At 32.3% G+C, this 11,832-nt stretch overlaps 1 protein-coding gene across 2 annotated transcripts; it reads right to left on the bottom strand.

The window, feature by feature from the left end:
• Positions 1 to 2,564: 2,564 nt before the first annotated feature.
• Positions 2,565 to 7,563, bottom strand: LOC139520899 (peptidoglycan recognition protein 1-like). Of its 2 annotated transcripts, none has more exons than XM_071313929.1 (3): positions 7,233 to 7,563; positions 3,983 to 4,171; positions 2,565 to 3,075 (listed from the first exon to the last, which is right to left on the bottom strand). In XM_071313929.1, exons 2-3 carry the CDS (start codon positions 4,164 to 4,166, stop codon positions 2,702 to 2,704), a joined length of 558 nt encoding a protein of 185 aa, XP_071170030.1. In that variant the 5' UTR covers positions 4,167 to 4,171; positions 7,233 to 7,563; the 3' UTR covers positions 2,565 to 2,701. The 2 variants fall into 2 exon arrangements, with proteins under 2 accessions (XP_071170030.1, XP_071170029.1); XM_071313928.1 differs by lacking the exon at positions 7,233 to 7,563 and adding an exon at positions 5,808 to 5,932.
• Between the last annotated feature and the right edge of the window lie 4,269 nt (positions 7,564 to 11,832).

Below are 11,832 nucleotides of genomic sequence, written 5' to 3'. Positions count from 1 at the left end.
ACCACAACAAACTCGAATGTCAGCGTTCAACTCCCCAATCCCGGACAGAGGAGTACTCGATTGTGAGCGTTCAACTCCCCAATCAACCAACAACAAACTCGAGTGTGAGCGTTCAACTCCCATATCCCGAACAGAGGAGTACACCATTACAGAAAAACAAATAGAATTGTAAAATCAAGTAGAATTGGGTAACTTTGACTGTTTTTTTTTATAATTTTGATCCTGTGTTTTGATTTTTAGTTCCCTGATTATTGAAGATCCTTATTGGAAAACTAGTCACCGCCTTGTCATAGGCTGTATACACCTTTTTACTCGTATTGTTTTAATTCCGCCGTTTTATTTTCTCATAATGTATGTTACAGCTTTCTAAAATACGTAACTTGTAAATGCTTCTTATTCTACAATGCGTGCTTAATCTTAGCATACTTTTTTGTTGTTATATAGATCTAATAAATGTTAAATATTGAAATAGGTAAACATCGAGCTAGCTTTTGGCGTGACTTGCTATTCATATGCCTTGCTGGTCTGCTGTGTGTATCATAGTTAACACCATACTTAACAGACTTAAACAATTTAACATCAGACGTACATTTCGTCAGAAGTCTTATTAATCTCGCTAAAATGAAAATAAAATAAAATAAAAGTACGAAGTTGAAGAGTATGTCAATTTGAGGACCCAAGGGCCTGTTTATCGAAGCTCTCTTAGGATTAGGACGTGTCCTTAGACCAACTTAGGACACATCTTAGTCCTATTGGGTTTATCAAACATGTCGCAACTAAGGAAAATCCTAGGAATTGTCCTAACTTTAGGATACCAATTTAGGTGTCTTAAGTTGGTCTTAGGATTGTCATAACTTTAGAATATATTCGAATTTCGTCTTTTGTTCGTTATCACGCCTATTATTTTTTAGCAGTAGTAAAAATAGTTGAATATAGACAACAAATTAGATCATTTATTAGTGATTTCGTTACATCTCTAATGGTATGAGTTTAAAAAAAATTCGTACGTGTTGCTTGAGAGGCTTTCTTTTCGACTTGTCTGATTAAATTTCTTTAAGCCTTGAAAGTCTGTTTATCAATAATTCAGCACGATTGTGTACTGTTCGGATTTTTTCTTCGATAGACATTCAATAATTAGAATATTTATTTATCTATGTTTGTAAACCATTATGTTTTTGTTTTACATGTATGTCTGCACATATTTTTTTTTATATAAAAAGGGATCAGATATGATTATTTTTTTAAATTCATAACTGAAATTTTTGAATTTCTAATTCATTTTTATTTGTACTGTTTTGTTGACTTTTTATTTTACCATGCCCATTTAAAAAAAAAATGTTGTTCATCAGCAAATTTTAAAGCATAGTTTCATGCATATGTAAGCTATTTTAATTAAGATTTTTATAAATCTTATCATCTCTTTTGCATCTGATAAAAGTTATAACTGTTCGATTCTCATATGCTAAAAAATTGATATTTTATTATAAATACTTGTATGAGTCTTGTATATGTGAATTGATATATGATGTATAGCTCTTAGGGTAATTTTAATATTATATAATCTGCTGTTAAAATACTGTATAATTATGATAATAACACATGGATGTGAACTAGTGCAATGCCTGGGAAATATTCGTGCAGAATTCAAATGCAATCAAAACATGTAGTTCAAGATATATTCACATTTGCTTGATTTAGCACCCTAAAACACCAGTAGACGTAATAATTTATGATCATATTAGAAGTTTATTGAAGGAAATAGAAAGTTTTTTTTTACGGTTTATACATGTAAAACTGTCGACCGAGATAATATTATAAATATCTAAATAGAATTCATATAAACTGATAACCTATTTTCAGAATTGATTAGACATGATTGAAAATGATATGATAAAATTCGTATTTGACACAATATCATTTATTATTGTATAGCAATATAATATTTCCAACAGAAAGTAACCAAAAGTTATCGTGCAATAAATTCTATTATTGCACTAGTGCAATAAATCTTCAAAATTCATGACGTCATCAATGACAAAATATTATTTTAAACCAATTTTTACTTTCAAATATTATATTGCTATACAATAAAAGGGTTATTGCATGAATATTGGGGAATATTGTCCCTCGTAGAACATATATTGGACTCGCAAGCTCGTGCAATATAAAATTCTACTCGGGACAATATTCCCCAATATTCATGCAATAACCCTATATTATATTCAACTGTTTACCAAACGTATTTCTTTTTTTTTTTTTTTTTTTTTATAGAAAAACAAATGATTTTCTACCTCAAGAATAGATTTCCTAACTAGCAGTATTTGGCAAAATCTTGCTGAATTTTGGGCCCTCATCGCTCTTGAACTTTTTGTTTTATTTGACCTTGTAACTTTTTATTCGAGGGCAACTAATAAGTCTTTTGAATAAGAATCCTGGTATCTAGACTATGATGAGTTAATAAGTCACAACCTTATAATGACATTTCGACTTTAAAAAGCACTTAACACAGATTTTTTTTCAGAATTTATCATGTGACACAAAAGGATGCATGAAAAATAGTTACAATGTATAACATTAATTCATTTTCTGAAAACAAAAACACACACATGCACACATAAAACTACTCAAACAGACAAACACGATTCTTTAATATACAGTATATTTCTTCCCAACCGTGTCCCAACCACAACCAATGACGGGGTTAGCCGCTTGTTTGAGTCTGGTGATGTGATGAACTGGTTGGTTTTACTGGTTTTGTATGACCAAAGTGAGGCCAAGTCTGTAATAAAGCGTAAAAACTGTTCCCTGGACACTCTGTTTGTCTTACATCCCTATGTCCGTACATTTTATAATTATGAGTTATCTTTCCCATTCTAATACCACATGCAATTACATTCTTAAGTGCAGTCAAAGCCTTGTCGTTGGGCACACGATCATTAAAATTCCCCATGATAGAAAAAGCAACTGCAACGTCATTCCAGCCGTACGTATGTGCCCCTACTCTGTCCCATCCTCTTGCCTCATATACTTGACCGTCCTCTCCTATAAGAAAGTTGTATCCAATATCGTCCCATGCTGTAAAATATTGGAGCAAATTTAAATATAAAACTATAACACTATTTTTTGTTTGTAGACAATCTGAATAGTACGAATTTATAAAATACGCAACGATAGCATTTTATAATGATATCGGATATGTTCCTTACGTCGTAACTACAATCCCCTTCCCTTTCATGAATGTGACTTCCCGAGTTAGACTATTTACCGGATTTGTTATCACATAAGGGTGCCACATGTGGAGCAGGATCTGCTTACCCTTCCGGATCACCTGAGAGCACCCCTAGTTTTTGGTGGGGTTCGTGTTTCTTATTCTTTAGTTTTCTATGTTGTGTCATGTGTAGTATTATTGTTTGTCTGTTTGTCCAGTTTATTTTCGATTAATGAGTTTGACTGTCCCTCTGGTATCTTTCGTCCCTCTTTTGTAACATTGACCGTTCTGCATGTTTTGTTTATTTGCTGCTTGTCAAAGTCTATCCATTACCCAATATTTGATTACGATGACGATGCGGATACGCTTGTGTTTAAAGTCTGCTGTCTACAATTCAGGACGAGAATATGTAAAATAATATAAATATTTCTATATATACTGGGAATTGTTTTGTGGTGGTAACGTACAGTATGCATTAAGCCTTGCATACATAGTTCGTTTGCCGATCCTAAATACTTATATAAAAGTTTCAAATCTTTGGTATGACTCGACCAGGAATTAAACCTACTAACCCCTGTATTCGAAGAGAGCACATTACCAAGTGAACAACAAGGGGAATTTGTTTCTATTTGAAAAAAAAGCTTTATTGCATAATTTTAGTAGTGTACTTGTACCCCAATCCAACAAACAACAGCAAAATTACTAATTTTTTTTTAACTGAAAAATAAGACAAAACTTATTTTTTGGAGGGACAGGGGGTTTGAAAAAACTTACTGCGATTGTCCATATGAAAATTCTGAATGACTTTTAGTTCCTGTGAGCATGCGTTCTGGTCAAAGCAGTAGCTCATGGCTGTGTGATGGATGAACACAAAACCAACAGGCGTTGACATCAGGTTTATGCTCTTTGAAGGCCTGGCTCCCCATTGGTCTCTGGTAACCACATTATCACAGGACATGACACCTACACAATATAATCAAAACTGTTTTCAAAAGTACATTAGTTTTGCGTGTATATACCTACAGTGTACAAGTAAACCCCCATGTGACTTAGATAAAATAAAATAAACCATACTACTAGTATTACATTCAAAATCACCTTTCACCTATAAGTACTATGTTGGTTATTATTGAGTTTAATGAGACCCTTATCTCATTGGTGGTTACTGAACCTTTAATTCTGACGTAAAAAAATACTTTTGGTTTTGGATCTAAGAAGAAGCAGAACACAATTGAACTTAGTATAAAACCAAAAGCACACAGTCCCTCCCAGTCGTAAATATAGCAAGTGTGGACACAGAATTGTGTTGTTTGATTGGCATATCTTTATAATGATTTGTGCTTGTAGGTGCAGATGCCATTATAAGTTCAACATTATGTTGTGTTGTTTAGTCGACGAATGTGGACAATATTTACATTGGAATAGTAAAAACAGTAACTTAAGGAAGTAACAAAACACTTAAAACTAAGGACAAGTCACAGAAGAAACATCATTGCTTGAAATTACCATAGCTGGTATTGTTCTACACATATGTTGCTATTTAACCAAGCAGTGCATAGACTCTCATTAACAAACTGAAATTTGAAGGATTTGATTAAAAATAAGCAAAAAAAAAAAAGAAAATGATCCTATCTTTGAGATACGAACTGCAAGAGAAAAGAGTAAAAACTTGTAAAATTTAGTAAAAACTTTTATACGGATACTGGAAATGCAATTAAAACATTTAACATCTTGTCTGTCTTGTAAATATTATAAGAATGAGATACTGCTTTGGGTTATGTTATAAATTCAGGTGATTTTTTTAGTTGACATTTCTACACCTAAGTGTATTTAAATAAATGAACAGGTTAAGCATTTTGATTGATGTAAAATGACTTTCCTTAAAGACTCAATTAACTTAAAGTCTTTGCCTCGATATTGTAGAATTCGCTGCATCGAAACAAATTGTGTTTCATAAATAGTATCTTTCACAACAGATGAACGATGTAAGGGTTTGGGTTTGACCCATTACCTGTGTTTCCACGGTGATCTAAATTGTTCTTATCTTATCTCAAGCTACCACAATCTGTGGTAGTGATTTATTAAATCTACAGTTGCCATAATAGGCAATCTGCCGCTAAACTCATATTTTCAGATATATATTAGTGACAGTTCAATTGCCAGCGATCTACGGTAATACATATCTTGAGATTCTTATATCATTGTATACTAGTATACAAAATGTATAAATTTGGAGGCGCTGATGTGTTGCCAGGTTTTAATTAACAAATGGGATCACGACGTAACAGTTTATTAACTTATCAAATTGACGAAATTATTGTAAACAGAGCCGAATATCATCCTTGTTTATAATACGGAATATAGGAACATCAAAGCAGCTGTAATAAGTTCCATTTACCGAATTGTGGTGAAGGTTTGCATACAAGGACATGCTCAATAAATCCGACGTAAATAAAATAAAGCAAACACAGTTCTCCGCGGTAAACAGTGATTTCTGAAGTTTGTCTCTCCTTCAGCAACATAAAATGATTGAGTTAATTGAAGGCTATTTCATAGAATTATTATTTAAGATACAATATCCTTTAAAAATAAGTCTTACCTCGAGCAAAACATAATATAAGCACTATATACGTGTCCATATTGATTCACAGAACTAGCACAGAACAGCTCTGATAAGGAAAAGTTAGGGTTTCCAGTGACGACATGATATTGGAGGCCACCACTAGGGTACTAGCATGTAAAATGCTAGAGTTTAACTTTTATGTCATTTTTGTTTATAACTTTATATTTATTAAAGTCCAATGATCAGTGAATAGTTACTATTGATGTGACAACATAGTTTATCATTTACGATTATTGATCGATAAGATAAAAACAATTCTAAACAGAAAAAATCATAACTAAACCACATAAATTTACAATTTACAACAAGCTTTTACAGTATTATAGTTCGATGTTTTGAAAGGAAAAATGAGTTCCAGCAATAATTCAAAAGAAAATTTATTGTTTTTATTTCGACAGTTTATTTGAAACAGTCCTCCAAATCGACTTAACGTTTCTGTCTTCCGTAGACAATAAAATGTAAATGCAGATGCGGAAATACTTTAGAAACCATGATTTAACACATGTCCTTGTCCTTGGGCATGCGGAGGCAATTATACCATATTTCCTTATCCTTATATGATTGAACGAAAAAGAAATAATAAACAGATCCGGTATATATTTCTTTTTATCCAAATTATTTTGGTTTTATACCTTGCAAACATTATGTTTATGCTTAACGTATTTAATTTTTAGCGCTTTTGATGAAACATTATGCAAACAGAAAACTCAATAGTCATGATAACAGCCAACATAGGTAGGTGCTAGATTAACTTATAATATTTGCTATCTTGATTGGAGAAAAAAACATACACCATGTTTAGGCATTTCATAGGATGGACTGGACCCGAGACTGGACTCGCTTCTGGGGAAACTTGCTTTTAGACAACGGTAAAAAAAAATCTAACCTCTAGATATAATACTCAAAATGAAAGTAAGCTTGTTGCATTGCAACAAGGTTTTAAAAATACATGTATCTCAAATGTCTCTGACGTATAAATTTCTGACAATGAAACATCTAGTCTAGAATTTGGTTTCTCCCGAGTCAAAAAGCCACATTAAATTGCTATTTTTTTGTCTACAGCAACTATAATGTCTATCGTTTTTGTTGGTCCAATGCAAAAATAAAAAGAAGCTTGAAAATCAGCAATAACTATTTAAGCTGTATCTACAACATTACGTTCATGAAAGAGACATTTTCGGGAAATTAAAATAATTAAATAAAACTATTCATATGAAATGGCACGAGAAAAAGAAAGTGATAATACAAATACAAATACCACTTGAACATGAACTTATCAATCAAATGTAGGTTGCATGAATTAAATTGTATAACACTTAATATGAATTATTTAACCCTGACTATTTTACACTTTACTTTTACCATGATCTTAACGATAAAATAGTAAAACTATATGCTAACCTTTGTTTAGTCCTTGTTGTCACAACACATTTATATCGTTGTAAAAACGACATCAAATACACATGTTTATATGTAGGTAATCCTGACCATGACAAAGTCTACACCTTTACATATCTACTTCCTATATTATTCATTATTATTGGTTATGAATTTAATAGGTCTACCCTGAAGTAAGACTTTCCCGGACTTTGTGTGTATATTTCATAAGTACATTGTATTGTTTTCCTAATGACAGTTTTACGAAGGTTCAATCCTGTCCATCAATAGTATAAAATATTTGAAATTTCCCTTCTAAATTTCCGACAGTTATTTTAAACTTAAATGGAGTGTTTACAGTTGAATGACCTATAACAATATGTTTAAAATAGCACTTCAATACATATTTTACTATTAGTTTTTCGTGTGAACATACATACTAACATAAGTATCATCAAACAAGTTCGTCCTTAGATAAAGATCCGTTTTCAAACGCTTTCATTAGTCAACATAGTGCATAGCTATGATACCATTTATCGGACTAATTTAATTTATTCTTTCAGTTTACAAATAAAAAATGGTGATTCGCTTGCAAATGAGATACCTATCAATCAGATTCAAAATGACGTACTACATGTAGATGTTATAAACTAATTAAAATATATATATAGTTTGTTTTTTAAATGTATTCAAAAGTAATATGAAAAGCAGAAATCCCGGCATTCTGACCAAAAACACCTGTGTTCCAAGCTTAGACACGTGATCTGTATTTTAATCAGATTGAAATCCGGAAAACATTTAACGAGTTGAATGACAAAAAATGTGTTTGAAGAGGGTCTTTTTGTTTGAATTTTCCTCGGAGTTCAGTATTTTTGTGATATCTACACAGAACATTCATACACTATGCATTTTATTTCCATAGACACTGTGGATTCACTATTATTCGTTGGATACCAATTTCCTTGGATTTCAAATTCGTGAGTACAGGTAAACCAAGAAATTAAATATTCAACGAATTACATATTTTCGTTAAGGGTCTATGAAGACTTTTGCAAAATCAAAATCCACGAAAATGCAAGTTTTCAACAATCCACGAGAATTGGTACCCATGATAATAAGGAAATCCACTGTACTTTAGGAAAACACATTAAACACACAGAATACAATTTTTGAATGGAGAAAAAAATCAAAAAGCACTGTCCCTGGTTAGGGGAAGGTCGGCGCATTCAAATATGATAAACCCTGCCAAATACCTTACGTGCCTGTCTCAAGTCAGGAGCCTGCAGTGTCCATGGTTGTCGTTCATTTATGTCTGCGATTATTACAGAATCTGATTCGCTAATTCGTTTTGTTACAGATTATGCCTTTTGTTTTCTCAGGTAATTTATTTCCAATTTTTCATGTCGTGGTCTTTTAAATAGCCGACTAAACGGTTTGGGTTTGTCTCATCTGAAGGTCGTACGGTTGCCTATAATTACTTATATCTACTAGATTTGAACTTTGATGGAGAGTTGTCTCATTGGCAACCATATCACTAGTCCGAGATTACTCTGACGTCCAACGGCTGTTTTGCCAGACAAGCTGGGGTCGTGTCCGTTGGACGTCAGAGTAATCTCGGACTACCATATCACATTTCTGAATATGACAGTTGTTAAAAATAGATTTCAATATTTAATCAATCAAATATCTAGGCATAATAAAATCTGCACACACAATGATCTGTATTTTTTCTTGATATTTCGAGGATCAATGTCAAATTTAATATTTGCAAATTCTACCTACATCTATTTACCAAGTGTTTATAATGTCATAAAGTGATATAAAATAAATATTGAAGCATACAATTATAAATATATGTTCTGTATAAAATGTTGATTTTTATTATGTATTTTAAACTTTGAATCCACATTACAATTTGCTTGGAAGCCTTCATTAGTCGTTTCTTCAAAATCATTGTTTTTGGTGATTTTGATATAAAAGAATTTCAAACTACAGAAAATTGTGTGGCGATATGATATTGGACTCTAGTCTATAAATTTATATTGAACATTTACGTATGAATAAAAAAAATCATTTTTTCATAAAAAGAGGAAATACCTTTTTAATTTGGACTAAAACTTGGATATGCTTAAATACCATTCTGGTATAAAAGGAGGAGCAACAAATAAAATGCCAAAACACTAAAGTCCGAGGAATATTCAAAACGGGAAGTCCCTAATCAAATGGCAAAATCAAAAGCTCAAACACATCAAACAAATGGATAACAAATAACTTTCATGTTCCTGACATGGTACAGGCATTTTCTTATGTAGAAAACGATGGATTTAATCTGTTTTTATAGATAAGATCATTATTTGATTTACTCTACCGTGTATTAAAATATATAGTTTATGTTCATGGTTCGTAAAAGTAAAAATTCCAGCAAGTATATTGTAAGAGATATCTTTCCAAATGCCTGCTTCAAATCAGGCCTTGAAATCATAAAACTTTCGAGTCAGTTTTTTGTAATCATACTACAAAATCAACCAATCAAAATTCTGAATTTGATGTTTCGAGCATGATTTTTGTGTTCCGAGCACTGAACAACTGACTCCAACCCCTGAAACTAACAACAGAAAAATATGCCCCAGCTGAACGTATTCATTATTACGCTGTCAACGTTACAAACTAAAGACATAACCAGCAGAACCTCGTTTGTATTTTTTCGTTTTCACCTACTGACAGTTTTTAATGATGGAAGGATATGAAGATGTTGTATAGAATAATTTCAGCAATTAATCCCAAGGGCAAGGTTATCATGAAACAAATTAAAATTAGCCATCACGAGGACATGCTTAAACTGTGGACGTTGGAAAACTGATAGAAGTGACTTTAAAAATAACATGCCCGACATCAAATATTCGACAGAGATTTTTGAAGGCTGTTGTCTTCATGATGACAATGAAAAGATGCACCTAATGCAGAATAAGAATCAGACTGTCATACAAGTGAGAGGTTTAACTAGCTATAAAACCAGGTTTAATCCACCATTTTCTTTATAAGAAAATACCTGTACCAAATACCTGTACAAAAGCTTTGGATTTTGACATTTGATTACGGACTTTCCTTTTTGAATTTTCTTCAGAGTTAAGAATTTTTATGGTTTTAATTTTTATACATCATCTTTGCTTGAGCCTAATCAACATATCTACATGCATAAACATTCTGAACAAAAAGAATTTGAAGTTTGTACAGATGATGGAATACTACGGAATACTACGGAACTTAAAGATCAGATTAAATACATATTTTGTTACAAAATGCTAGAACAAAATATCAAGGTGTAAAAGTATGGCTCAAACATCTTACTGACGACATCACAAGTTGGATCAACAATAAGAAATATCTGTTTCACAGGTGAGGGCGAGTATCTTTCAATTGTCTTAACAACAAATCCGTTCTCTTTTAGGAATTTTGGTTCTCAATGCTCTTCAACTTCGTACTTTATTTGGCCTTTTTAACTTTTTTGGATTCGATGAGTCTTTTTAGACGAAACGAGCGTCTGGCGTATATACTAAATTTAGTCCTGGTATCTATGATGAGTTAATTTTCATCTAATGTGACCAACCGAGTTAGACTCATCACCGTGTTTGAACTTATATGGACAACACGGATGGTGTCACATGAGGGAGCTTGTTCTGCCTACCATTCCGTAGCTAATCCGATCAACCACAGTTTTTGATGAAGTCGTGTTGTTCAATCTTTTGATTCAGTGTTATTTGTATTGTTTTTGTCGTTTGCCACTGTATTGTCAGCATGTTATCAACTCACGAGGAAGTATGTTTTCATTGAATCAATTTTATAGTAGTTTAACGTTATTTAAATCTAGCAATTCGATTTAGAAGAGACAAATTAAGGTAAAAAAAAAAAAATAAAAACCTGAAGGAATCGTATGAACTCATACATCAGCAAACAACCTGTTAAGACAGGGTAAAAATTGCTCGCTATAAATGCAAATCTATTTATTAAAGTTTAAAGACATTTCGTTTGTCAGTAGAAACACCGACAAATCGTATCCGTTCATAAAAAAAAGCGATGATGACCGTACAACTGATGTAGTGCATTTCCAGTAGTTTTTAATCATTACTCTATTTAGCCTGTCATTCTCATACAAAAACAACTTGTTCTTACACAACTTCACAGAGTGTCATGGATATACTGGATGCAGTAAGACAATGATATGAACATTGCATTTCTCCAAGGATAAGAAATAAATCTGAAGAAATTAAACCTGTTACAGGATTCAGTTGCTGAAATCTTTTCGTAACGAGTTTGATATAAATATACGTTATATGATCACTTAGACACACCAGTTTCCTTCTTTATTTTGTTTCAATACTAGTAACTGTTTTCAGCACTGGATTGAAACTTCTTCTGGTGGACTATTAATCCCCGAGGGTATCATCAGCTCAGTAGTCTGTACTGCTGTACTGATATGATTTAAAACAAACCTTTCTAAAATTGGTCCATTAATGAATTGTTAAAAACTAAGGTTTCAACTGCCTCAGGCAAAGTTCAGCTTAGATGGATTTGGCTAAATGTTATTAGGTCCTTTGAAATTTATATCGTGTTGTTTTCATTGTTC

The sequence above is a fragment of the Mytilus edulis genome, chromosome 4 (genome assembly GCF_963676685.1).
Source record: "Mytilus edulis chromosome 4, xbMytEdul2.2, whole genome shotgun sequence".
Lineage (NCBI taxonomy): Eukaryota > Metazoa > Mollusca > Bivalvia > Mytilida > Mytilidae > Mytilus > Mytilus edulis.
This window is presented reverse-complemented; position numbering and strand designations above follow the sequence as displayed.

Coding starts and splice junctions, on each gene's coding strand:
- LOC139520899 (XM_071313928.1), bottom strand. CDS start 5,847: ATGGACACGTATATAGTGCTTATATTATGTTTTGCTCGAG. Junction 4,172..5,807: donor TATATTATGTTTTGCTCGAG/GTAAGACTTATT, acceptor TATATTGTGTAG/GTGTCATGTCCTGTGATAAT. Junction 3,076..3,982: donor TTTTCATATGGACAATCGCA/GTAAGTTTTTTC, acceptor AATATTTTACAG/CATGGGACGATATTGGATAC.